This window comes from Gambusia affinis, linkage group LG07 (genome assembly GCF_019740435.1).
Source record: "Gambusia affinis linkage group LG07, SWU_Gaff_1.0, whole genome shotgun sequence".
Classification (NCBI taxonomy): Eukaryota; Metazoa; Chordata; class Actinopteri; order Cyprinodontiformes; family Poeciliidae; genus Gambusia; species Gambusia affinis.
The window spans coordinates 16,495,494-16,522,849 of NC_057874.1; the positions used below are offsets into that span (position 1 = coordinate 16,495,494).

General features: G+C 40.6%; 3 protein-coding genes across 4 annotated transcripts; 2 read left to right on the forward strand and 1 right to left on the reverse strand.

Moving 5' to 3' along the window:
- Window positions 1-51: 51 nt before the first annotated feature.
- On the forward strand, window positions 52-13,121 carry LOC122834243 (limbin-like). Of its 2 annotated transcripts, none has more exons than XM_044122489.1 (23): window positions 52-546; window positions 1,204-1,279; window positions 1,510-1,688; window positions 1,796-1,852; window positions 1,965-2,151; window positions 2,238-2,338; window positions 2,502-2,567; window positions 2,684-2,818; window positions 3,043-3,182; window positions 3,271-3,595; window positions 3,669-3,908; window positions 4,440-4,615; window positions 4,960-5,119; window positions 5,249-5,425; window positions 5,523-5,833; window positions 6,353-6,527; window positions 7,312-7,455; window positions 7,567-7,794; window positions 7,886-8,097; window positions 9,183-9,270; window positions 9,350-9,525; window positions 12,228-12,329; window positions 12,574-13,121. In XM_044122489.1, exons 1-23 carry the CDS (start codon window positions 325-327, stop codon window positions 12,929-12,931), a joined length of 4,035 nt encoding a protein of 1,344 aa, XP_043978424.1. In that variant the 5' UTR covers window positions 52-324; the 3' UTR covers window positions 12,932-13,121. The 2 variants fall into 2 exon arrangements, with proteins under 2 accessions (XP_043978424.1, XP_043978423.1); XM_044122488.1 differs by having other exon boundaries at window positions 53-546; window positions 1,186-1,279.
- Window positions 13,122-13,313: 192 nt separating this feature from the next.
- LOC122834244 (cytokine-like protein 1) lies at window positions 13,314-15,018 on the forward strand. The gene is made up of 5 exons (XM_044122490.1): window positions 13,314-13,392; window positions 13,547-13,770; window positions 13,856-13,900; window positions 14,098-14,244; window positions 14,349-15,018. The coding sequence occupies exons 1-5, from the start codon at window positions 13,329-13,331 to the stop codon at window positions 14,448-14,450; spliced, it is 582 nt and encodes a 193-aa protein (XP_043978425.1). The 5' UTR covers window positions 13,314-13,328; the 3' UTR covers window positions 14,451-15,018.
- Window positions 15,019-25,088: 10,070 nt separating this feature from the next.
- msx1a (muscle segment homeobox 1a) lies at window positions 25,089-27,148 on the reverse strand. The gene is made up of 2 exons (XM_044122493.1): window positions 26,523-27,148; window positions 25,089-26,327 (listed from the first exon to the last, which is right to left on the reverse strand). Exons 1-2 carry the CDS (start codon window positions 26,947-26,949, stop codon window positions 25,909-25,911), a joined length of 846 nt encoding a protein of 281 aa, XP_043978428.1. The 5' UTR covers window positions 26,950-27,148; the 3' UTR covers window positions 25,089-25,908.
- Window positions 27,149-27,356: the final 208 nt, after the last annotated feature.

Here is a 27,356-nt window from a genome sequence, read left to right on the forward strand (position 1 = left end):
GAAGCTTCATGGTGTACTTCGTTGTTTTGATCATTTTTAAAGGAGTAGTCTGTTTTTCTCCATCTTTTCCAACTTTTCGAGACATTTTTTTTTCCAACTATAATTTTGTCTACGCCGAAGAAGTCTGTTGTGAACGGTGTGTCTATTACCATGCTGCGTCATTAGATTAAGACAACCAGGAACGATGTTCTTGTGCGCTACACACCCTCATACATTTATTGCGAATAAAGCAAAGTTAAGTAACTATTTAGAGTATTTTAACCGCGGCACAATGCAGAAACAAGACAGAAGTTAGCTAGCCGCTGGTAGCTCACTAAAATACGGATGTTTCGGGTACACTTAATCGCACAAAGGCGCACATTATGCTTGTTTTTCTTGCATATCAAAGTTTTGTGTTTGTTTTCGCTCTCTTTGAATGTTGCCTGCGGTCACAACGTCAAACTGTGCGCCGGTGTCACGGAGGACAATGATGAACATTATTGCTATAACGGTACCTCTGTGGGTACAAAATGGGACACAACACATTTTACCTCAGGGAAATATGGCGTAAGTAACATAGCTTGTTGTTGTCATTTGTTTGTGTTTACATATTTTTCTTCGCCGTGTTGTTAAAGCTACAGAGATGCGCAGTATGTAATTAGTTTATTACTTAATCATTATTACAGTGGATGCTCTACTTAAGCAGTGTTATTTTAACGATATCTACACCCTTCAGAATTGGCAGAAAGTATTGAAACGCTTACTTTTATTGACACATAAAGTGTAATTTCTTCCCATTCTCAATAACTTGCCTTTCACAGGAATATTTTAGTAGACCATCAGAACATTTGTGAGGTCAAGCACTGATGTTGGACAAGAAGAACTGACTTGCACTGCTTTGCTCTAAAACATACAAAACGTTTTGTCAAGTTGATGTCACTGTGTATTCAAGTCAAGTTCCTCCTAATCCAACTCAATGTCCAAAGGGAGAGTCATGTTGAAAGTGAAAAGGCCACCAGCAAACTGTTTCCACATAGTCTGAAGCATGAAATTGTCCGAATTGTTACTGTATGCTAATGACAATGTTCATAAATTATTTCTTTAATGATTTACTTGTATTGTCTAAATACTATTGATATATTTCTGTAATTCATGAAGGGTTTTGTGTTCTTTTAGCTATGAATTTTCTCAATTAATGTATAATAGTATTTTACCCATTGGCAGAACCTTTGCACCCTTCATGCAATGCATCAAGACCAAGGCGGAACGTCAGCCGACCTGACGATGCTCAGGATTAATGGTTTGTGTTAGCAATAGCAGACAAATGCTGACTCTTTATACTTTTCTAAATACATGTTTGCATGTTTAATGTAAGACATTAAGACTTTTCAATAAAAATCTTTCAATGCACTGGTAAAAACTAAGAAAAATGCATTTAAATGAGTAATACTCTTGTAATTGACTGTCACTTCAGACATTTTAACTGTGTTTATTGCAAGTTTTCTCCAAATACTCTCTTCTGGTCTTTAGGTAAAATGGACAACGGGCTCCTGTTTGTTTATGGATGGGGCCCTTCTTTGTCGTCGGCTTCCCTAGGGCCATGGGGACACTCTATTTACTCCTCCTTTAGCTATGTTTCAAACATGTTGCACCTCAGAAAGAGCAGAAGCACACTGATCAGACACACCCCACACCAGCCTCCTCCTCAGGTCATCTGTTTCTGTTTCATCTGTTAAGCTTATTGGAATAATTTGATTTATTCTTAGAAATAGTCAGAAATTAAACTTTTTTTTTTTTTTTTTAATTGGTTCCACAGGTTCAGAATGTTGTACCGCCATCTTTCTTCGAGGTTAGATTTTATAAGTGTGCCAAGGTACATCATCCGTGTGCATTATAAATCTGGCAAACTTTTTGTTCTTTTGCTTGTCCATGAACTTTATTGGTAGAAAACGACATACTTTTCCTTGTCAATCAACTCGACCTAGGTGAAGCTCGACACCGATCCCCCCCAGTTGACGTTCTTCCTGCTGATCCACAACCTGAGCCCCCTGGGTGGGACCAACCTGTCTCAGGTGGCAATACGAGACTCCATATCTGGAATCAACCCCATCAGAACTGAAGGCAGGGTCGTCGAAAGAGGCTACCAGACATTTGCTATCGATTCACTTCTGGGTGTGTAACTTGTTCTATAGTATTATTAACATTTAAAACGTGTATTTTCTGGGAACCAGAAACTGATTTGGATTTTTTTGATTTAGCCGGATCTCATGTTGCGGTTAATTACACTGCTCACATAAGGAGTCACAATAATGAGCTCCTTGATCTTCCTGCTTTCCTTACCTTCTCTAATGCATCACAGGTAAATTTTTTTTCTACTTCTATTTAATAATATTTTATTTATTCTAACTAGTGCCTTTGCCAAACCAACTCTTTCAAAATCTGAACATTTGTTCAGAATAAAATAATAGGATTATTCACTGCAATCTTATGTTTTCTGTGTTTGGACCTTTTTTACGCCACAGAATGACGTCAGTATGTTTGGACCACTGAGAGCCAATCTGACACTGACAGTAAATTCAACTGATAGGGTAAGTTACAAAGAGTACCCTTTTTCTTGCATAATTATGTATTTGTTTGTGAACCTTCTTTTAAGTTTTCTCTTTCATAAGAATAAGAAATCTTGTTCTGTTGAAACTCTTTTCAGATTTATCCCAACCATGGAGTCCATCTTGCTGGATTTGTTGCTGGTTTCTTTATCACATTGGTGCTGCTGTTGCTGGGGGTTCTCGCCATTAAATTCACTAGTTCCAGAGAAAGATTTAGCCTTTTTCAGCAAAAGGTATCAAATTTCAAAGTTATTGATAAGTTATTCATTAATTTGCAAAAGTATATATAGATTTACAGGTAAAATCTGAAAAAAATATTCCAAAAGATGTAAATATGGTGTTTCAGCTGCAAGTATTTATTATTTTTTATGTGCTTTTAAAATACACATATGTTTGTATTTCTTTTCTGTGAATGTGTGATTTATTATTCATGCACTTGCTGCATTTTGTTCTGCAGAGAGTCAGATGTCATTTGGACCCTGAGTATGCAGAGTCCAGCATGAGTGAGACAATCAAAGATGAGGCTGCATTTGAGGACAAGATGGTGGACGTCATGGTGCTGGAGGATCCACAGAACATGTACCAAGCTCTGGATAAGTCAGTAAACTAATCTTCTATTAAAACCCTCAATTTAACTCTGAGGATAATCAAACTGCTTTACCTCTTTCTGTTTTTCTTCCTGAAGCCTTGAAACGTCTTCCCTGCTACAAGCCTCCAGTAATCTGGAGGCCACCCGCATTCAGATGTACAAAGACCTGATGTCCTGCTTGCTTGGGGGGCTGCTGTCACGGGGCCAGATCAGCGCCCAGGCCCAGCAGAGGCTGCTCAGTGTGGTTCATGGTCAGCTGCTCGGAATGGAGGGCCGCCTGAAGGAAGAACGGGGCGCCCGCATGGCTGCCCTGGCTGGACAGTGTAACCTGGAAACGCATGAAGAGATGGAGGCGGAGCATCAGGAACAAGCGGCTGAAAAGGCCGAGGCCGAGAGGCTTCATCAGCATGCGGACCAGCAGGTAGCGAGAACGTGTTTTGATTGGAAGAAATAACCTTAAAATGACCCCATTCACTGACCTGTGACGCTTCCAGGAGTTTCTCCAATGCAGCCGCCTCCTGGAGAAGCTGCACAAGCAGAGGCAGAGTCACCTTCGCCGCGTCCTCTTGGTACGACATGAAGACGCTTCAGCGAAAGTCCAGAGAGAGATCATCGAGTGGCGGCGGGTGGAGCTGCACAAGATCTTCTCAGAAGAGCTGGAGGAGGCCACGAGGATGGGCGAGTTAGAGAAGAGCACAGCAAAGAGACTACAGCATGAGTACTTCACTTGTCAGGTGAACATCATTTTAGTAATTGATTATTCTATTGATTAGTCAACCTTCTGCAGATTTTTCATTTAACTTAAGCTTTTTTTATACAAGTTAAAAACCATACTACAAAATGCAAATAAAGAGTTAATCCAATTCCTTTTCCTCCTCTTTTAATCGAAAGCTTGTCGATTTCTACAATCGATTCATCACGATAAATCTGATTGTTTCAGCCCTACACTTTGAGTTTCATAAGCATTTTGCCTTTCATGAAATTGTAATTGAACATGAATATGTTATGAACCTAGGATCCAGTTTTTACAACATTAGGAAGCTTTCCTTTTTTTAACTGTAAAAGTTTGAATGAAAACAAACAGGAATTAAAAACACGAGAAAAAAAGGTCTCCAGCAGGGCATGCACAGATTTCTGAATCTTTGTGAGATGGCTTCAAAATTGTACTGAAGATAGAAACCATGGATGTATAACGGTCATTAAATACCACATTTACACAATTTATTTTATTAATTCATTGTAGTATTATGTAACTTTCTGACCAGGATCAGCTGGAGGAAGTGCTGGATGTGGTTGTTGCCAATCAGCGGTACGTCCTGACTGAACGCAGCGCTCAGAGGAAGTTCCTGGTGCACAGCCTGCACAGCCTCGAGGACCTGATCTCTGAAACTTTCTCCAGCGCCTCCAGCAACCTGGACAGCTGGTTCTCCCGCGTCAAGAGGTCAGCACCGCAGCCCATTTCTCCCCCATCCCACTAACACTAGCATGTTCACTCAACACAGCATTCAGATACTTCTCAAACCTACCAACATGACATTTAGGTGAATGTCATCATTTTTATACTTGGAGTTGCAGAGATGCCCACAACTTGTTTCATTAGAGAGCCAATGAAACTTCTGGAAATCCTTCTCTGTTGTATTTTGCATTTTCTTGTGTCCCACACAGCAGCTGGCTCTATTCACCCATCATCTCTAATATGTATCGTAGAATCATTACTTTCTACCGTACATTAAAATCACACTGGATCAGACATTTTTTGAAGTTGTTGCTTGCATTGACCACCAGGGGGAGCGCTGTACCTTCAGAGCAGCTGGATCAGCTGCAAGAAAAGGCCCAGAAAGACCTCGTTGTGGTGAGGCAAAGACTAGATGAGACCCTAAACCAGGAGAAGAGAGCGATGCGCTGCGGACTGATCAATAAGAGGAGAGATCTCATCTCAAACATGGTGAGGAGATTAAATGAAGTTACTTCATTCAGTCAGTTCATTTGGGCACAGGCAGGGAGACCAGTTGTTAAAAAACATTTCTAAACTAATCTTGCATTGTTACTAATCTCCTCGTTTCCTCCTTTCCAGTTGAGGGTCCACAAGCAGAGACAGAGGGATTTATCCAGCATTACCAAAAGTCTGGAAGAGAAGATGGACGAAGCGCGCCATCTGCAGCGTTGGCAGAACTTACTGACCGCTCACAGCCTGGAGCTCGCAGAGCTCATCAACAGTCTGGATGAGGAGGCTGCTGCCGACATCCGCAAGGTGCCCCTCTGACAGCAGACATTGTAACATAATTGAGCTGGATGCTGAAATATGAACGAGGTGAACATCTTTGGTTCACCTTCTGCTTTCTCTTTAGGTGACGATGCGAGGGATCCAGGGAGTGATGGCGGATGTGAAAGCCATCCAGCCTTCCGCGGCTCAGGCCATACTGACGCTGCTGCCGCCGGGTGCCAAACACCCCATGCTGCAGGAGGAACCCGAGGCGGGGTCTGGCAAGTCTGTGGGGCAAGGGGCCGGTGCTCTGCTGCAGGGCCAGGAGAGGCTTCATCAGGAAGGCAAGGCAGCGCTGCGCACCCTCAGCTGCACCAGGGAGTCGCTGCAGGAAGGCATGGAGCAAGAGCTGCGGGATCAGAAGGAGCTCAGGGCTCACTGGAGAGATTTCTTTCGGTCAGCAATGTGATAACATGAATCATGAAATCCAAATATAGGAAAAGCTGCATTAAAGGAAGTAAAGAAGAGCATTATTTTGTAGGAGTGCACTGGTTTGTCGGTGCCAATTCCCTTAACTTTGGGAGATTGGTGATCGGTTGATACTGACATGTGAAGCCAATCTTATTCCCCAATCTGATCAACCTCAGCAAGGTCTAAAAATTGACTGTTAGCCCCGCCCACCAGGTCATGCCAATTGGTAATCAGCGATTGGCCAGAAAACTCCAATCAGTGCACCCCTATTATTTTGTATGATAGATTTTCTATCATCACAATCTGAATCCCTGTTTTCCACATTACATGTAGAGAAATTCTCCAGTAACGGCTGAAGTTGAAGTAGCTGAAACTAGATGATTGACTGGCTGAAACAATGAATAGTGGAAATAGCATTATTTACCATTATTCAGCTCAGTTGTCAAGAAAGCTCTTACCTCATATGTATAAAGTTTCCTGTTAATTTCCAACTTTCCCACTTAGGTGTCTGTGTTCGTGTCAGCTGACGCTGTCTGAGGACGACCAGCTGAGGATGAAGCTAGAGTTTCAGAAGAGTCTGTCTGTAATAGACCGCTGTCTGGTGCTTCCCCACGCTGTCTCCAGATCTAAACTCCACGCTGCTCTGGCTGAATGGAGAGCAAAGAGGGAAGAGGAGATGGTAAATAGATTAACACATATTACAGTCATCAGTTTATTTGCTTCTATAGACCCAGTTAAAAATCGTTGACTCTAGTGACCTCTATTTTCACAAAATATATATACAAGTGTTGTACATAATAGAGCCGGAGGTCTTGAATACTTTAAAGAATATGACAATAAATAGCACGAGTTAGTCTTTCTGAAAGACAAAAAACTTTTTGAGTCTGGAGTCCCCCTGCAGGGACATGCAGTAAAAGATAAACTTATTAAGTGAAGAAAAGCAAGTCTAATGCAGTTCCCGTGTGGCTCCCTAAAATAAAGCATTCTAGTGGCAAAGTTTGGAGAAATAAAGAGTCCCGACGCAACAATGCTGATTTGAACAGGAGCAGAAACTATAATATGCGCCTTAATGTCGAAATTTTCTTAAATTAAAATTTCTATAGTCCTTTCCTTTAGCTGTAACTTCCAAACTCAAATACGGTATGTATCCAATTTTTCCTTGATATTTTCCATTAAACCACATCACTTAAACTACATGAAAGGACGATTCTGGCTTATGCTGCTTTAACTAGATGAGAAATGGTGAGCGGTGTACACTGGGGAGTACAAGACAGCTGTAGCCTATTAGTACGTGGCTTCTGGATGACTCTGTGTTGTTAAGAAATTAGACTTGACTTATAGGGTGATTTCATTTCTAATCATAATATAACTCTCTATTATCTGTTATTTCACAACAATACTTGTGGTTTCTTTTTTTGGTGTTGTTGTTCTTGTTGGTTTTTCTTTTGTTTTTGTTTTTTTAGGAAAATATGCAATCCAATGGGAAAAGCACAGAGTCCAGAAAGAAAACAGATACATCTGAGGTGGTGCATTTCCAAAAACGGCTCCAGGACAGGATTGATCTGTTTGAGAAAGAAAGGGAGATGGAGAACAGTATTATGAACAAGGTAGTGCTGTCTCCTTTTTGATTAATTTCCAGGTACTTTTACAACTAGTCCAATTGGAGTAACATTTACAATAAATTCTCTGTTTCAAACCATTGCTTGTGATTTTGGCAGGTGACTGAGGAGACGCAAAGGGAGAGAGAAGACTATCTGCTCTGTCAGGCAGACAACCTGGCAATGCAGATGGCCACAATCGTCTTCCAGAAGGCTGAGCGATGGACCAAAGTGTTGGAGACGTCCAAGGCCTTGGTCACCCTGCAAAGCCAGCTCATCCAACAGCTCAGGGAGAGAAATATCTCAGAACTACAGGATATGGCTCAGAGTATACACAGCCACTGCTTGGTAGGTAGATCTTGTCTTGAGAATCATCCATTGTCTCTTTGTATGACTTTTAAGCTGAAGGGGGTTTTAATTTTTGCAAATCTTGCAAAAGAGCCTAGAAGAAGCAGAACAGCAGCTTCAATCGGAGAGGACAGAGCTGGACAGGCTAGGAGTACTGTCACACAAGATCCAGACCGTCTTTGAGGGAGAGGAGGCCAGAGAGGAAGATGACGTGTTCGAGCTCCGGCCCGATTGCAGCATGACGTCTATTCTCCAGGATGCGCTTCACAAGTGTGAGCAGGTCATTGCTTTGACGTTGGAAAGGTGAGCCATTGAGCTAACTTCTAAATATCTTTCATTACCCCCCAAACTGCAACAAATAAACATGTTAAACACACCCAATCTGCACGCCTCATTAAACAGGCTCTTTATCTACAAATGTACTTTTTTTAGCTTCTTTTTTGTAGCACACCACATCACTGGGATGGCTCTCAGTATTAAATGTCATATTTTTTAACAGTGATCCATCAAAACGGCCTTGATTTTACTGGATCGCAGTGCCGTGTGGGAGTAAGATTGACTGGTAGAATTGAAAATGATTTGGATTTTATTTTGCAACATTGGCAATGGCAAAATCACATGTGGGGTTCCTCAAGGCTCCATCCTAAGGCTGCTTGTATTCAGTATTTGTATACCTGTCTGCTCTGATCAGGAAGCATTACAGTACGTCTTACCATGCATATGTTGATGACATCTGTCCAGACTAAGTGTCAGTAGGAGGATGGATCCAAATTTTCTCCATCGTAATACAAAAAGGACAGAAGTCATTGTTTTTGACCCTATGAACACAAGGTTAGAGAGTCAGTTCAGTTAGAAACCTCAAGGCCAGCAAGGTTGTGATTAATTTACCTAGCAGCTTGATAGTCTCCAAGGTAAATTAATCAATTAGTATGTTAGGAAATTGGAATAATTGAGAGCTTCCTGTGAACACATGACAAAACAAGCTCACCCCATAAGCTCTTCTCTAAACTTTACAGTGGACTTGGCTTTGTAAGGCAAATACCGTTCCCAAAGTAACTATAAGAATCTGTCTGGTCTTTTCTATCAGGACTGAAAACATTCATCTTTCAGAGTAGCTTACTCATGAAGTTTTGGTTTTAATTATTCATTATTTATTTGTTTTAAATTAGCATTCAACTGTCTGTGTATTTTAGTCTTAATAGTTTAAAGATTTGTTTTTAATGCCGCTTACATTTTGTCTTCTATTTTTATGTAAAAAAAAAAACTAAACAAAAAAAAAACACATCCTTGTGTTTGGATATTTCTATAAAAACAGTGTTTGAAAAAACGGTTTAGGGGTCAACTGAAGCTTTAGACATTCCCAGTGTTGAAACTGTTCTTCTCTTCAGGTTTCAAGAGATTTCCACCAGCAATCAAGTCAAGGAAGAATTAAAAGAACAAATCGAGCTCAAAAGGCTTTACTCAAACTGTGACCAGGTCGGATTTTATTCTGTTCATTTCAACATTAAATCCTGCTGATGGTTAACAGAGCGTAAAGAGAGTCTATACTTGACAGGATCTGGAGTTTACCTCCCAGCTGGTGAAGCAGAGTCGAGTCTCTGACGATGTTCTCCTGGAGGTCCTGCGTCTCCTCCTCCCAAATCTGCCCGAGAGTGAACTTCTCTCGCTCAGCGACGCGCTCTGCCGCAAACAACATCCCGTTTCTGCTTTTACAGAGCAAGAGCGCTCAGGGTAAGAAGAGACTCTGTGGTTTATTATCTGGCAAACGGCCAAAGCCTCGTTTGGGTCACGTTCTTTTAGCATTTACTCAGACTGTATTGGATCACATGATGAGAACAGATTTGATTTATAGGGAGACTCACTCTGGTGCAGACGTTAAAAAAAAACCTTTTTAGACTTTTTCTGGCAATCTGATATGATTAGATGGCTCCAGAGGATTTCTTTGTTTTTCTCTATCTTTCCTCTCTTAAGAACAGCCTCTGCTCACCAAATCTATGTCCGAGTCTGTGTTGTGTGTCAAAAACAGAAACTCCAAACATTTTAATTTTCTTTCACATCAGTCAATGCCTTTTGAAAGTAGTCTTACTTATCAGAACCTGTCTCAGATGGTATCTAACCAGTAAAATCTTTCTGATTGCCTGTTTTTGCAATGATGTTATTTTATTTCTCACAAATTAAGGATCAATGACGACAACCTACTCATTTACTCATTTGAACATAAAAAATGGAATTTAAATTTTTTATGTCCACTGAAAAAACCCTAGACACAAAAAACCAATAATTTCCTTAAAACTGATCTTTGGTAAATTTTTTTATATTACTCTTTTTTTTCAATGGGTGATCTTTATAATTGAACTTGAGACACACATACTGTTCAGGGTCAAATTGACCCGCTGATTAAAATCAAGATAACCAAGTCATGCAGAGAGTATTTATGTTTTCCTCCACTTCTGCTGAGTGTCACTCAGAGTGGGTGGAGAAAAGGTTCCCGTCAAAAGTTGTATGAACACCTGCTTTCTCGCAGTTTCCTAGTGAAGTAAAAAGAATAGTGAGAAAGTGGGCTGGTGTGTGTGCGCATGTGCATGTATGTGTGTGGTGGGGTGTGTTTGTGTGTGTGTGGTGAAATATGGTTCATAGCTGCAAGGAAACATATAGAATTTGACATTTTTTAAAATCTTTTTTTGTCTGCTGGATCAAATTGACCCGAACAGTATCTATGTAAAAAGTAGACCCTGGGTGGTGCAAATGTGTAAAATGAATAAATTTTCAATTTATATGCCGAGTTTAAGACAAATAGAAAAAGTTCCATGCAAAAAAAATACTTCCAACTATTTTTTAAACTTTAAAACGGGTCATTTTGACCCGGAACATAGCAGGAGGGTTAAAGCAGTTCTCTTACAGCTGTTTCTTTCAGCCCTTTTGGTGACCAACAAATTAACGCAAGCTAGCACGCACCTTTGTACCAATCAGCTGCTTCGTCTTGCTTCCAATTTCTAATAGATTCGTTGAAACAGTTTTCTAATCAAAGCTCGTTGAAACACAACCATCTACAAGTGAGATCTTTAATTTATATAACTTCACTGCAGTCTGCTTCCCCTCAGCTATGATGAAAAGATAAACCTTTTTACTCCTCATTTCGCTTCCCTCTCTTATCCTAATAGCCTGGAACGCTGTTTTCTGTCTCCTGCTGAGTTTGGCTTGGCTTGCTGATGAGGAATGCCTCCAGCAGGAGGTAGCTGAGTAATCCAACAGAAAATATTGTGTTTGGAAAACCACACAGTCTGTTGTTTTCCCTTTCTAGGTCTTTCTTTTTTGCCAAAGTGTTCAGGAAAATTGCCTTTTCTATCCATTTTATACTCCTGCTAAAGCGAGATGACGTGATCACTACAGTTCCGTACCAAGTGTGAAAGATGTACAAGAAATCAAGTGGAGATTCAGATAGTATCACATTATGACAAGTGTTTCAAAATATTAAATTCAGTTGTGTTTTAATGACAATTTCCAAACCAGTACATGGATTTCAAATTACGCTGATTCAGATTTAGTTTTTAAGATCCTCTGTTCATTTTGAGTCAACCAGATTGAATCTGAGCAATGTAAATTCAAATACAACCTATTAAAAATCAGCTTCTGATTTCACAAAGTTCTGTTCATAATTTAGCTTCTCACGAAGAAATGAACGGTGTAAAAGGTTTATGATTGATAAGACGTCTGTCTGTGTCTCCCGTATCTAACATGTGTTCTTCCTGGGCCTTTGGATTCCCAGATGATAAATTGAGCAGTGCTCAGTGGGAAGAGAAGTTATATCGTTTTATAACCTGCTTTAAAACTCCCCAAAACGTTCTCCCTCAACCTGTTTGCTGTGCTCCTTGGTTTTCCCAATGCTGCTTGTTCATGAATGTTTCCTGAACAACCTGTGAAGCCTTCAGAGAAACAGCTGCATTTAAGATGAGATGAAATCCCTCGCAGGTTGAATCTGTTGAATAATTAGTCTGATTTATGAAGACAATCTGTTGCAGTGATTTCATGAGATCCCAATAAAATACCGTGTGTGGTTGTAACGTGTCAAAAGGAGAACAGGTTTTAGCAATATGAACATGGCGCTCGGTTGCAGACTTCCGTTTAGAAGTTTGCCGTAATGGGAACTTTTATTCCTCTGGGCTGTGGCCAAGAAAAGCTCCACTCGTGGCTGCTTTTATGCTCTCAGAGTTTGAGTTTTGCATCATGCAGTTCACGCCTCACTCTAGCTGTGTGAAGCGAACTGAATGTTTTTACTTTTAGAAGTCTCCCTGAAGTCATCTCTGAATGAGAACACTGTTTTGTGGGGGAAAAGGCACCTGACGGTAGAGACGTGACATTACAGTTTTTTGGTGTAAAGCCACTGAGTTGCTTTAAGACCATGATGACGATGATGATGATGCCTCTTTCTGCAGATGTGCCGGGGAGCAGAACAGAGCCGTCCCTGTCAGGCTGAGAGAAATTGCGGTGCGGAAAATCATCATTAATACGCCAAACGGCGCTGTGGAAAGAGAGAGGTGGGTTCGGCACGTTTCTGTGATTATCTTTGCTTTTAAATGAAGGCCTGATGTTCAGCTACCACTGAGAATAACTTATGGATCAGTGGTTCGCCATCATCATTGACAAATCCCAAATTAAAGTGAAACAGCTGTGATCAGAGGAATGTTTGTGGCTTGGCACCAGTGGCCACAAAGCATGAGGTAAGCACAGAAATACTCCGATCCAGCTAACAGCGGCTCCTTTGTCTTCCAACTCTGTCAGGCTGGAGGAAAAGAGGCGGAGTGCGGTGGAAAAGCTGCTCCCTAGATCCCGTCTCCTGAGTCCCAGAGATGCCGGACCGTTGGTAGCTGACGAAAGAGGAGCTCAGGATGTTTTAACGCCAGCTGCACTTGTTCCGCAGCTGCGGAGCGACGCGGCAGAGGAAACGGCGCGTGGCCCCCCAGGGGAAAGCGTGACCTCAGACTCCGCCTGCGGTGCAGTGGGCAGTCTCGCCACCGGAGAGCGCTTGTTTGTGTTTCGGGATCCACCTGAATCCAATAACTCTGTTGTCGTCCCAGAAAGGAAAAAGAAGAGGAATTTTCTCAATTTCAAGAAAAGTTCAGTTGCTCCTGCAACCTGAGGCTAACACAGTGCCTTTTCTAATGTTTATGTTGTAAATATATTATATATTAAAAAAAAAAGAAAATCACCAATAAATTCATAGTTTTACTTTGGAGCTGAAAGCATATTTTTGTACTATTTATCATGTATGCAGTGTCTGGTTTTGTTTCAATTAAAGGCAGCTGACTTCTTACGCCTTATGTCATTTATTTGCATTAGACACTGGAACGTTTCAGAAAATGTTCATTTAGTTCAGTAATTCAGTTCAAAGAGTGACGCATGTAAATATGGATTTGGTATAAACACACTAATGGGCCTGAATAGCCTTGCTGGAAATATTACAATCTCCAGTTTTGGCGTTTGTTTCTTAAAACATATTCTTTACCTCTCTTGTTTTTTTGCCTGGACAGTACTCCATGGTCTGCATTAACGAACCAGAACAGTTCAAAACAAAAAAATACTGGATCTGCTTATTGCACAGTAAGATTAACTCATTTCTACAGCCTCTGTGATTTCCTTTCCAACAGTCTGTCTGTTTTCTCTTTCCCTGCTGAGCCTTCCAGTTCTTCCACGTCATTCTCATTTTTCTTCTTTTTTTTTTTTTTTCTTTTAACTCCGTCTCCATCCTTAAAAGTGGAGCCAGTCGTTCTCTCTGCAGCCTACTCGTTGAACTCCCGTACAGGCAGCCGGACCTCTCTGGAGCTGACAAACATGAGGCTGGGACTGACTGCTCTCCTCTGCTTCTTCAGCGTCGTGCTTCAGTGCGACTGCACTCCTCCGACTTGCTACTCCAGATCGCTTAGCCTGAGCAAAGAAATCATGACCCTGCTGGACAAGATCCACAATTCCAGTCGCACCGTAAGAACGCTTCACTGCAGCAGTGGTCATGTTAGACCCGAGGCTTTTACTTTGTCTCATTCTTGCTGTGTTGATTGGTTTGTAGAAAGCGTGTGCTGAAGTTCTACCTGTCATCCACATTGATGTGCATGTAAGTTGGAATACCTCTATAGAGGAAACCTGTGGGGTTTTTTCGTCTATGTATAGTATTAAGGGTTGTTTCAGGTGAACATGATTGATAGTCAGATAAGAGCTACATTCAATCAAACTGTTTGGTTGTTTGCATCAAGGTTAAAACACTTAATTAAATGAAGATGTTAGTTCAAACACATACCATTATTTCTCTAGAATGCATGCATCACCAACAAACTGCGTGACCTTCTCTACGTGTTGCTGAACCATCCCGGCCAGAGCTGCAAAGAGAAGCCCAGAATGGTCCAGTTGAAGCGGAAAACCCAGAACCTGTTCGTCATCATCACCAGAATCTGTTACCGGGTGAGAGCCTCTCAGCCGTGTTTTCCCTACTTTTAAGCCGGGAGCAGCTCGACCAAATGTAAACTTGCGTTTTTCTGCTGTGTTTGTTGTTTCTGTCCCGGTAGGACTTGGTGTTTTTCACAGACGACTGTGAGGCCATCGACACCGGACGCAGCAGCCCAAACCTGGCTGAAGACAGGCTGCAGCTGCTGCAAGAGGACAGATGAGACAGCTCACACTCATTCACAGACATATACCTTCGTAGAAATCTATTGTATCCAAATGTAGAGCAGTAAAAGCAAGCATATACCGCCGAAGACGAGGCTGTTTAACGTCCTGTATGTTCGCTGGCTGAGGGCTGGGCGACAGGCTGCATGTCGGGGGACACGTGTGGTCACATTCCACCAGCAGGCGGAGAACTTTCCACAGGAAATTAGCTGAATACCAGCCATGCCGATGAAAACCTTCAAATAATAAACCACTACAAGGTCCTTGTGTGTGCAGAGTTGACCTCTCCTTATTTACCAGGGTTGATCAAAGGTTTGTGTGCAATTAGCAGGAATAGATTGTGTTACTGGGAGCTCCCAAGTAACACAACTGTGGAGTTTTCTTTCTCCTTCTTGTGCCGTTTGTATCTCTGAATGTTCTTGATTAGGTTTTACATCTAAGGAGCTCTGATGTTTCTGCTACTTTGTTATTATGAGTAATAATAAGTACAACGACTGTTCACATAAATATGTGTACATTCGCAATCAGTAGAGGTTGTTATTCTTTTCAATTAATAAAAAAGTTCTTTTCCTATCAGTTTTTATGTCCGTGTTTTCTTTCCATCATTCTGCACTGCACATCATTCTCTAAAATCCACACCTCCATTAAAATGTGAAGTTTTTGTTATGTAAAACAAAATCTCACATGTAAATCACGTCAAAACAAACAAATTGAGTCAGACTCAGTCGCTGTATGCCAGAGACTTGTGGGATGCAGCTCCCTTTTTGCTGCCAAAATGTTTGGCACTGAAGGAGAAAATTATAAAACAGCACAGAATCAAAATGACCAGCTCTCATCTGATATGCAAACAATTAAAAATAAATGTATTTATAAAGCAGTCTTTACTGTATTGCTCCCTCAGCTGAATTAGTTACATTTCATACCCCTTTGTATTTGTGCCAGTCACTAGGACATCATTCATTTGCATGCGCTACAATTTATACTATTTTTAGCTCAGAGATAAAGAGTTTTCACTGAAGTTTCCTGATAATGCGCTGGTTTTTAAACTGAGCTAAAGTGCAAGAATGAAAGGATTTCTCACCAGAATATTGGCCAAATTGTTGTATTATATCAACAAACTCACCCCGAGAGATGAGTCGTCTCATTGGATTTCTTCTAAAATAGGTGCTGTGTTTTTCTTCTGTAGCTCATGATCTCATCCAATGTTTTCTTCATCAGCTCACACAGGGGCTTGTGGTCAACCAATAAGTAGAGCGGACTGGGTAGGTGTAGGTGTAAATCAGGCTTTGGGGCACAGAAGATTAAACTCTCCTTTGAAAAATGTGAAACCAATGAAAGAAACAGCAAAGGGCGTTTGGTTTGACAAAATATTTTAAGGGGATTTTATGTTGTTTACTTTTGGGGAACATGTTGCTCTGACAAGAATATGAGAGCTGTTTAAAAATGCTGGTGAAAAAAATCAGTCAGATTAGATTTCTCCTTCCTGTCTTTGAATAAAGAGTGGAAAAGCCAATGAATTAACACCAAATGATGTAAAGGATAGGTTTTATGGAAGAAAAGAAATTCAGAAATGAGTCTAGCGCTGGGCTGGTTTAAAGACAAGCTTGGTTGTATCCACAATTTTGTGAACAGGGGCCATTAAAATCTCATGAAAACCTTTGTAAGTGTAACAGCTCTATTTTCTTTTCTTTTCTTTTCTTTTTTTTTTTTTTTTTTGCTTTTAAGTCAACTTGTTGTAAAAAAGAAAAAAAGTACCCAGTGATACAAAAATAGACTAACTTTAGTGCTTGGTATAGTTTGACATTTGTCCTGCATTAAAAAAATGAATAAATTTTTTAGAAGACAAAATCATATAAACCTTTTAACTATTTTAGTTTAAATGTCTTTCGATTTGATTTTGGTGTTCAGCTCTTTTTTTTTTTAGGAGTTTATCAACATCCCGCTTACGGACATTATGAACTCTGCCTTCACCAAGTTCTCCTAAAACCATTAGACTGTGGCTGTTGATTTCAGTCCTATCCTTTGCTGGCCTCTGCTGGCGGAACTGCGTTTTTGCATTTCGATTCACGGGAAAAAGTATTTGTCTGTTCTGGGCAAAACTAACACATATGGCATACGGCTTTTATCTGCTGGTTCCATCTTGTCATGATTTTGGTCTATGCGTGTCACAATCGACTCAAGGTATATGCAAATGAAGCTGCTGCTTGGGGCCTCCGGGCCACCAGGGGCATCCCATAAATTCATGAATCTTCGGCATAGATCTAAAATTTTTAGATTTGTTTATTGATATAATTAAATGTATTCTTTCCTTTGTGTTTGAGCTCAGTTTGCTCACCAATACAGCAAGTACTATCCCTGGTTGATTTTAAACACATCTTACTGAAGCCATGTTAGCTTTGGTGATGTTCTTAACAAGACAAATGCACCTTCCAGTCCTCTCATCATCAAGATCTCTGTGGATAAAAGGAGCAGCTGAGTGACCACTCTGCCTGTGATGTGGAGTCAGGCCCTTCAGTGAGTTATCTATCTCTTGAGTTTTTATGTTCTCTGGTCAGTTTTACTTCCTTGAGTTATCCCCTGCCCACATCTGAGTTATTCACTCTGTCTCTCCCAGGCTCAAGCTAGTGCTGAAAGTGCTTTCACATTAGACCTCTAGAGCCACATCCTCCTTGTGACACTAACTTACTTGGAAAACTTACCTTCTCCAAAGTCGTTCTCTGCAGTTCTGCTCACTGCTGAACCACCTGCCACCTGCCCAATCTATCAGTTCTGCTTCTCTCTGAAATAATCAAACCTTCCTCTGATGCCACATACATTTCCCCAGGTGCAAGGATCATTCTCTCTTCCTCCAAAACCAAACCCAACAGCAGTTTCCCTGAACAGCAAGACGGTTGTCTCCATAGATAACGCTCTAGAGAGGATTCCCAATCCCCTGCAGCATATTCTGGTCAAAGGCTGTCAAAGATTCCCAGAATACATTTTTAGATAGAAAGAGATACATTTTGAACAGAGGACCCAGGTTTGTGGAATTTGTTGCCTTCTCTTTTTGTGCTTTTTTGAATCTGTTAAGTGTTTTAATGAACCAGCTGGAGTGTCATGCTTTGTTGTAGTAGAGTGGTGAGGTAGACACAGTGGGAATGATGGTATAATGAAGAATTAAGCACTAAATTTAGACAGCACAGGTGAGCAGATGGCTAAGAGCTCAAACACCAGTAGTGACTAGTAACTCAGCTAGAAACAATGACATCAATTGAGGACCCAACAATGAACAATAGCCACAGGTGGATTTAAATACACAGAGGGTAATCAAGGGAACTAGACGCAGCTGGGCTCAGTCAAGGGTAGACAGGACAACAAACTCAACTGACAGAAACCTAAATAAGCACACAGACAACTCAAATCATGAAAACTGAATTAGACTGGCTTCTAACTTGATTTTGGCTGTATGATTTTCAATGTATGTGTTTTTGTGTGTACTTTTATGTTTTTCTGTTGTTGTCTTGTTATGCCTATTTACAATGTTAATCACTTTGTGGTTTATTTGAACTATTTCATATACTTTCAAATAAGGTTTACTTAATTACCACTTGCTTACATGGTGGCACTTTTTTTTTAAATTGTAAATAAATCACTTACCATTTTCATCCTGCATCACAAATGGATTTCGGCATTTTGGCCAGAACGTTTATCATGGATTTCACTGATGCTTAAGCTGCTTTAAAAGTGTCTGACCTCAACATATTGGAATAACAGAAATAAATACAAGAGCTAAAACAGTGGCTGCTATCTTCTTCCACCCTAAAGAACTCTACCATCCATCACATTAGCCTTTGGTTATCTGATACTAATATTGCTGCAATGGCTAATAACCAAACGTTGTTGATATTATATGTTTGCCTACCCTTTGGACACCTGGAAAAAACAACCACATAGGTCACATTTATTCTCTGCTTCAGTTAAACACCACACCCCTCACCAAATCACATACACAAAGACAACAAGACAGCAATAAGCATTGGCTATACTTTTTAAAATTACTGACATGGACTGATAGAAATATCAATGACGATTCATTACATATCCTGATGTGACCTTTCACAGTTTAAACGCACAGTTTAAACGCACATTCGGATCTACTTTTTACCAAATGAGCCATGACTTATTGATTTTAAGTTAGCCAAAGTTGTGAAATCCTGAGGAGAAGAACGTTTTGGACGACTCTATTACTGAAAACAAGGCTAGTTTCAACTGAGTCAGGTCTTTAATAGTAGAAACTATTCGAACGTCACAGTGTTTGTTCTATAATAACGACTGAATCATCAGTTCACTGATGTCATTTAAAAAATTATACTACTAACTATGCTAAATATATACTAGTATACTAAGTATACTATACTAACCAGAACTAATACTTCTCTGATTCCATACTTAGATCAAAGATTCTGCTGCTTTGCTTTGTTCCTCAGTAATTCACGTAAAAATCTTCATTCTGACCCGAGTTTCCATGGTTATGTTTCACCACTGCAGTCTGTCCCTTTAGCTAGCTTTAGCTGATGGTTGCTGTTAATAATCACACAGTTGATCCACTTTTTAAGTTAGAATCATGAGGGCTTTCAGGAACAGGTAGAGTTGCAGTTATGGCCTTCTTTTGGCAGCAGGTTTAAGGTACTCTGATCGATCAGTAGATGGTGCTAGTCAACCAGGTACCACACTGGAAGAAGAACTGTTCACATTTTTAATGCTTCATTAGCTTAAGACAAAACTTTATTGATTATTAATCTCTCTGACTGTGAAAAGTGCCTTGAAAAAGTATTCACATCCTCTTACGTTTTCCACATTTCATCAGTCAACCATAACCTTCAAGGTATCTTACTTAAATTTTGTTTAGTAGACCAAGACAAAGTGCTGGATAATTGTGAAGCAGATTAAGAAAAATGCATGCCCTGTTGACCCTGGTACCCCTAAATAAAATCAAATGAACCCAATTGCCTTCAAATGTAATGAGCAAAAAAAAAAAATCCACTCATCTATAATTTCTTCTCAGCATAAACACTCCGTGAAACATGATAGTGACAGTAACAGGCTGTGGGGTTTATTATGGGCTGTCTAGGGCTGGTCAGGTCACCACATGAAGGTGATACATCCATGTAAGATCTGACAAATTCTGAACACCTTTTAAAAGCATTATATATTTGAGTAAAATCATTGTCAAATTTTAGCACTCCAATATTTAGTCTTTTCAAAAATGTTGATCAGTTATTGGATCCATATCCAGCAGGCAGCTTGCCATGTTGAAAACTGTTTGTTGGAAACAGAAACCGAGTCACATCTGCTCCGTGAAGAATCCCTAGAATCCATCAAACCAATTTATAGTTTGTTCCAAGTAGACCCTGCTTCTGAACCATCATGTCTGAACTCCTCGCAGCTATAATAAACTGACCCTGAAAGGACCAAACTGTTAGTCAGCACCATGTGGCTTATTGAGAAAACCTGTCCACAGTACGCTCATAAAGCCTAATTGCAGTTCTTATTAATCATAATTATAGGGCAGCACAATGCACCTACTCTTAAAAGCAAAACTAGAACAGAACATTAAAACCGCAGGCGGCCGTGGCAATGCAATGTTCAGGTACTGCACCCAAAAAAAAAAACCCAAATGCTGTGCAATCAGTAATCATTCTCTGCTTTGTTAAAATAAAATTCCCTTATAAAGAACACATCACAAACTTATTCACATTAAAGTAGCGGCCATGCAGTTTGAGATTCTGATTCTTTTATAGGGCTCTCAGGCAATTTTCCATCACATTTAGCACTTTTATTGCATTTTTTTAGAGAAGTGTTGCCTCATTAGTGCGCATAAGGAAATGTTTCCCCCAATAGATGACCGGCACATTCTCTACTCTGTTTATAATAATTGTGCTCGTCAGTAAACCAGGCGATTGAGAGGCTGTGTTGTGGTAAACAATGTTGTCCTCCTGTGTACACTAAATATACCTTATTAGGCTGTTGATTTATATACTGATAAGGGCTAAAAGTATGTTTTCAGAAAATCCAAGACACTAGTGTCAAGACTAGGTGTTCACTTTATCTCGCTGCAGAGCCTTGCTAAAGTCTCCCCCTCTACCGTTTCCACTTTTGGTGACACTATAAACCAAAGTTCCATCTATAATATTGGGATTTTTAAGTAAAAAGAATATATGGTTTTGAATGTTCTTATAAAAAAAAATAAAAATCAGGCAAAAGAGTGCCATTTGTTGTGTATTCATCCCACTTTACTCTGGTACGCCCAAGTAACTTTCAGGGTGATCAAACTGTACTTGGATTAAAGTGGGTGATTAGTTATTCCAGTTTTTTTTGTTTTGGTTTGGTTTTTTTTAAGATTTTCCAAAAAATAAAAATAAAAAATCCCACTGTCCTCCTACTTTTAGAAGCATTTCTGCACCAGCACACCTGAATTTAATCCTGTGACCTCCTGCTGTACTTCCACAGAACAATGCTGCCACCACCATGTTTCACTATGGAAATTGTGTGCTCAGAGGTATAACGATAGTTTTCCACATTTTATTTGATGAAATGTTACCTTTTTGTGTCATCTGACCACAACACCTTGTTCCATGTGTTTGTTGTGACAAACTGTAAGTTAGACTTATGACTTCCTTTGAACAGTAGCTTTCCTCTTGCCATTTTTTGATTTTTGGCAGCTTATCAGTTGGGCTTTGACTTTTTCTCGCTTTTCTCTGATGCTTCTAATACAGTGCAGCCATACACCAAACTGGCAGTCATGTGTTTTGTGTTTCAGAGTTTTTCAGGGGTGGGTTTCATAGCATTTTGCACTTTCATTGCCATTTACAGTAATGTTGTCTCAATAGCAAAGGACCTATCACGTTGTTTATATTCTTGCCCTGCTAAAGACATCTTACATGGTTTTTGGCTTACATAATGATGAATAACACATTTAATTTTAATGTAGTGTGAAAAGATTGAACAAATTCGTAGTTGAAAACTTTATTCTTGTCTCTGCTCAGCACAAAAATGGCTGAGCAAAGGGCAAAACATGTCAACCTTTCATGACATGGAGGTCAAGACGGTGCTGCCCTCTAGTGGTATCCATTAACTAATTTTCTCATCATTGCAGTAGGGTTAAGATTTTTGTCATCCTACATAGACCATCATATCCCATGTAGAATAACTCAAATAGCGTATACACTTGAAATAATAAAACAACTATGGTGATTGTGTAAAAATGTATATCGATTTTATATCCATCCGCTTAAATGAGGTTTCAGCAGCCGAAATACAATCACGCAAGAAAAAAAAAGTAGGTCGATTTACATCTCTTCTTATCTCTTCTTTTCTCTCAGAGCTGACTCCATGGTAAAAACCTACTGCGATTTTTCATTTTTGAAAACATGCGCTGTGATTTTGCTGTACATTCCCGTCAAAACGTGAACATCTGGTTTTCTGCAGGAGGCCAGGTTTTATTAGCCTCCTTGCTTTTAGTGGAGAGACATCCGCAAGAAACTGCCGATGGTGGCTATCTTTGAGCCATGATTTATCACGTTCATGTGGAGTTATTATAGGCTGCATGCGGCGCTGGACAGGCATGCAGTTACACACATGGAGATAAACAGGTGAAACTGGCGCACTTTTTTTTTCAATTCAAATGATTTCATTTTTGCATTATAAGTGATTCTATTAATTATATGGTTTTATTTTGCTTTTAGGAAATCGTAATGAGATCAAAGAACGGCTGATAGTTGCGTACATTATATGTATAATAATAATATTTTTGATATGGGAATAAAACGAGCCTGTAGTGCACTCGTGGTTCCATATGCGTGTTTACAGCTGCGGTGTATCTTCTGTTAATCTGTCTGCGGACAGAAGGTGGTGGTGTGGGATCTGTCATGGAGGATGCCGGTTGTGAACCAGTGAAAGGCCAGTTCTTTAAAGTAATGCTGAAGAAGAAATGCCGCTAGTGATTATTTTATTTTATTTAATTTTATTTTTGGGATTTTACTGATATTTTTATGTAACGTCGTATAAGTAAAATCACTAAATATGATTTTACTGTTTGATAAAAATTTGCGAATACGGATGGTCTTTTCAAAAGTGAAGCCGTTTCGTACATCTCTGATTCCATTTCGTACTAGTAAAACGACACCTAAACCACTGCTTTTCAATTGCTTTATTTGTTGTTAAGCAGTTGTGATGAACTGAAATATTTTTCCCCCAAAATACTTAAATATCACTTAATCTCACATTTAAAGCCGAATTATTATAATTTTTTTTCTTCGTATAATATGAGACTAAGCATAGCTTATTACGATCGAATTTTAAAGTCTTTGGGGTTATTTGAGTTATAGTGAGTCATACTAGTAATTGTGTACAGTATTAGGCCTAAAAGTTAAAAATTGCTTAGGGCTCATTAGATGTGTTATGTATTATGCATGGGGGGGGGGGGGGAGGGGAAATAAATCAAGTGCTCATTTGATGAGTTTCTGAAAGAAATATGACAGCTTACTTTTTTTTTGTCAGTCTCTTTCAATTTTTTTCACATGTAACTCTAAAAGAAGACACGTGTTTAGCGGGGAAAACAAGCTTTTAAAAAGACACTGGTTACATTTACAAGCTAAAATTGCCCATAATACTCCGCCCATTCAACGGTTAAAGTCGTCTTCTTTTTATAATCATTTATCCACGATAATAACCTATTTGCCTCCTTTGGGGATCAAGAGGTTTTACCACGGAGTTAAGAAAAACCTCCTGTGATCTTTTCCACGACATAAACAAGCGACTTTTGTTTTGTGTTTGGCCCCTGGCAGGATAGAGAGCTGTGGGGGACAAAGGAATGAAAGGCTTCAGAAGAGAGGACCGGTCTCCTTTGGCTCCTTTGTGTCAAGTTTCTGCTCTTTTCAGAAGGAGCGTCCATCCGTGTGATTTGAACTTATTGTCGGGGATTATACGTTAATTCGTGCCTGCATGCTGGACGAGACGGAGCGGAGGTGATCTGAGGAGCCGAGTCGAAGAAAAATCAAACACTTTTGAAATGAGTCTAAGCGATAAATAATGAAAACGAATAAAAGGATTGTACCTGAATAAGTGGAGAGGCTCTTGCCCTGGTTACTTGCTTCACCACAGCGCTCTGAGCTGAGCGTGTTGCCCGTCCCAGTCCCCCGTTGACATTTTAGGAATGATAAAAGTTCCGCCTTGCCTGGAGCTACAGCCTCGCTGGAGCCGGCCTCTGTCTGCGGCAGATTGCCTTTGCTCATTACAGCAATTATTTTACTCCAGTTTAACCCCTGCCTGAATGGCAGGAAAGTCCGAAGAAAGCCTTTAAAAGCGCCGAGGAGCGGTCTGTAATTTCCCCCCCAACCCTCCTATCTGATCCCTCTCCTCTCATCCCCCTCCCTCCTCCCTGATGGCAGAAAATGACTTTAAGTTTCTGTTCGGATACTTTTCTGCCTGCGTTTACTCCAGGGCGTCAGAAACTCTTCTCCAGACTCACACCGACAAATGGCTCAGTCCACCTCATGTTGTAATGAATCGCCACCCGGCTCACTTTACACTCTTAAACGCACGTAATGACAGTCACACGGCGGATTGTTTACGAGCAATTTCCACCCAAGAGAGGCAATTTTCAGAATATATCTCTGTGGTTTGAAGTCAGCAAAAGTGATTGTCCGCCACCCACTCTTCCTCCTGCTTCCATCTGGCGCCTTTAATATCTGGGTTAGGCGATTCAAAGGCGAAAAGAAAAACACCCACAGCTAAGAAAATATCGAGATGTACCGAACACAAAATCGAACTGACCAGTTTTCCAATCGACCCTGATAGATCAGCAGATCAAGTGTTCAATAAATCGAACCCTGCCACCCCCATCATTCATTAAACTCATGACAACTTTTCAGTCCTGAAAATCAGAAAGACTTCCTCTAATACCTAAATACTCAGTGTTCAAGTTCTTTCGTTTTAGTTGGGTTCAAAACAACTACCCCCAACAGGGGAATGACGTTTTCTCAGTTATACACCATAGGGGAAAAAAAGTAATCGGTCAAAATTGGAAGAAACCGAAAAACTGGAATCGGCACAAAAGCATCATCGTTGTAACTTCTTCGTAGAAAAACATGGAACTTGATTAAATCCACTTCAAAACGTCACTGAGATGAACTGAAACAGAGATCATGACAGGGATCGAATGAGATCAGAAGTTTTCTTTGTGATATTTAAGTAACTCGTTTTTTTTTTTTACATATAGGCCTACCTATATTTTTCTTAAGGCACCTTGTTTTCACCTAATATGCATTTTTCTGAAGATGTTTAAGTTTGACCAGCGACAATGAGTCTCATACTCCAACTTGTGAGATTTGCACAAGTCTTTTGTGTAGACAAGTCTTTATAAAAAAATAAAAAAATAAAAAGTTGAAAATTTGCCCTTTTTCACTTCATAACCCGTGAACACATTGAAAGTCACCCGCTTGGAAGAGTTCAGCTTTTTAACCCAAATCTCTTGTTTAAAATCTATAACACTAAACAGAATTTGTTTTCGGTTAAATGGCTCTAAAATATATTGAAAATAGGTTTAAGGAAGACCTTCTGCAGTTAAAATGAAAAAGCGCAATTTAAAACGAAAAACATGGAGAAAAAAGAATAAACAATTTATTGTTAAGTTATGTCACAAATATATTCAGAATATAAATGAGGATATTTTTTTCAAATATACATTACTTTACAGTACACTTCCCCCTTCCAAAATAAGGGAACCAATGAAACAACAGACAGTGCTGTTATTAAGAAAAAAATAAAAACAAACGCTGTGATTCTCCAGATTTTACGGACTAAATAAGACGCTGCGGTTGCGCATTTATATGAAAGTAAAACATGAAAACAAAATAGAAAAACGCCGATTCCAAAGCTGTGGAGTTGTTAGTGTAGTTTGACATCAGCTTGTCTTTTTTAAGCCCAGTCAAAGTTTGTAGGTACAAAAAAAATATGTCAAGCTGCGCCTTGATCTCTGGAAAAAAAGGTTTGTCACCTTTCACCTGGCTGTCAAGGACGCCCTGTTTAATGTCCACACTTGACTTTAAGGTCAAAATACGTTTGAAGGTTGCAAGTCGTCTTCCATATTTGCAAAAAAAAAAAAAAAGAAAAGAAAAAAAAATCCATCTTCAGAGAATCTTGTCTGACACATCTCAGACTTGAGATTAAAATGACACACACTGTGGGAATTTACTAGCCAGGTCGAAACGGAAGGGAACACAGCGTCGTCAGAGTGGGTCCGTTAGGAGGCCTTGCTTCCACCTTCCCTGACCAGACGCGACACTGACCTCCCCACCTGGATGCTTTTCTCATTTGTCGCATCATTGGTCCAAAAGGGGCTCAATCTCTCTGTGAAACGTAGTCCTGCTGGTGCCCTCTTTCTTTTGTGTGTGTCCCCCGTCTCACCCCTCACCCCTGTCAAGCCAGGTGGTACATACTGTATCCCACATGCGCGGCGTACAGTCCCACAGGAGACACCGGCAGCGAGTGCCTCTGGAACGGGTGCGACCCCGCGTAGGACGCCGGAACGTGTGCGCCGAGGGGGAAGGAGATCCCGAAGGCCGGGGGCAACATGGGCTTCGCTGCCATTTTCAGTTTTTCCAGTTCTGCCTCCTGGAGGCGCTTGGCCTTGGCTCTTCTGTTCTGGAACCAGATTTTCACCTGGGTCTCCGTGAGGTTGAGGGAGCTGGAGAACTCTGCGCGCTCCGCGATGGAGAGGTACTGCTTCTGGCGGAACTTCCTCTCCAGGGCCAGCAGCTGGGACGTGGTGAACGGAGTCCGAGGCTTTCTGTTTGTCTTGTGTTTGCGCAGCGGGCAGGCGGGAGGACTCAAGCGTCCTGCAACGACAACAAAGCGACCCGGTTACCAAAATAATAATTTAGTACCTTTTCGAAACTGAACGCTTTGCGAAAAAAGAAATTGGGTTGGCATATTTTGATCTTTTAAATTTACGCGTTAGTTTTTACATTATGTGCATTATAAACTTAATCCATGCGTAATTCTCACAACAGGCATTTTTAAGTGGGACTTACGTGGGGGTGTCGGGGAGAAACGTGGACTTTGGATCCACGAAGTCCTCTCTTGACTATCCGGGCTCTCGGGTTTAATCAGCACATCATCGGACATGTTCATAATGTCGCCGACAGAAAACGCAGAGTTCATCGGCAAAGCGGGAACAGAAGCGTCTAGACCGGCGAAGGCGCCCATCCGCGTCCCCTTCCTCAGCGACTGGGACGTCCCGGCCGCGCCGTCCGGAGATGGCACCTCTCTGGTGGGCTTCCTGTCAGCCATCAACGCCTCCACGCTGAAAGGCAGGATCGCGACTTTGGGTTTCCCGTTCTCCTCTGCGGGGCTCAGGCTGGTCTGCATTTCGCCTCTATTGACGAGCACCGATCGGGGGGAGAGGTCTTCGCTTTTCACACCGGCAGTCAGTGCTGACATAGCGGTCGATGGGGCCATACAGGTCCCGACTGTGCGCAAGTAAAAGAAAAAAATAAATAAATAAATACAAAAAGAGAGAGACGAAAGTTAAAGTCTCTAAAAGTTTTGTCGCAACTTTAAGAGAGACGACTTTTTTTCAAGTCTCGACTGTGACTGCGACCAGTGGGAAGAGTTCTGCTAAAGTGACGGCATCCTCATGTTTATGCGGCCAGATTGGAGCGAAGAGCTTTATAATAAAGCAGGCGTGGAGAGAGAGGCGGCCAATCAGCGTGGACAGGGGGCCGGCCCGAGTGAGATGTGGGGTTTAAAAAAAAGAAAAAAAGAAAATCAGACAGAGGAAATTTAACAATATAACCGACTTCAAATACACGTAAACAAAACAAACTCTTTATGGTCCGTGGTGTAATCAAGAGTAAGCGCTCCCA

Coding starts and splice junctions, on each gene's coding strand:
- msx1a (XM_044122493.1), bottom strand. CDS start 26,949: ATGGCCCCATCGACCGCTATGTCAGCACTGACTGCCGGTGTGAAAAGC. Junction 26,328..26,522: donor TTTCTCCCCGACACCCCCAC/GTAAGTCCCACT, acceptor TTGTCGTTGCAG/GACGCTTGAGTCCTCCCGCC.
- LOC122834243 (XM_044122488.1), top strand. CDS start 325: ATGTTTCGGGTACACTTAATCGCACAAAGGCGCACATTATGCTTGTTT. Junction 1,853..1,964: donor GATTTTATAAGTGTGCCAAG/GTACATCATCCG, acceptor AACTCGACCTAG/GTGAAGCTCGACACCGATCC. Junction 5,834..6,352: donor CACTGGAGAGATTTCTTTCG/GTCAGCAATGTG, acceptor TTTCCCACTTAG/GTGTCTGTGTTCGTGTCAGC.
- LOC122834244 (XM_044122490.1), top strand. CDS start 13,329: ATGGTCTGCATTAACGAACCAGAACAGTTCAAAACAAAAAAATACTGG. Junction 13,771..13,855: donor TCCACAATTCCAGTCGCACC/GTAAGAACGCTT, acceptor ATTGGTTTGTAG/AAAGCGTGTGCTGAAGTTCT. Junction 14,245..14,348: donor TCACCAGAATCTGTTACCGG/GTGAGAGCCTCT, acceptor CTGTCCCGGTAG/GACTTGGTGTTTTTCACAGA.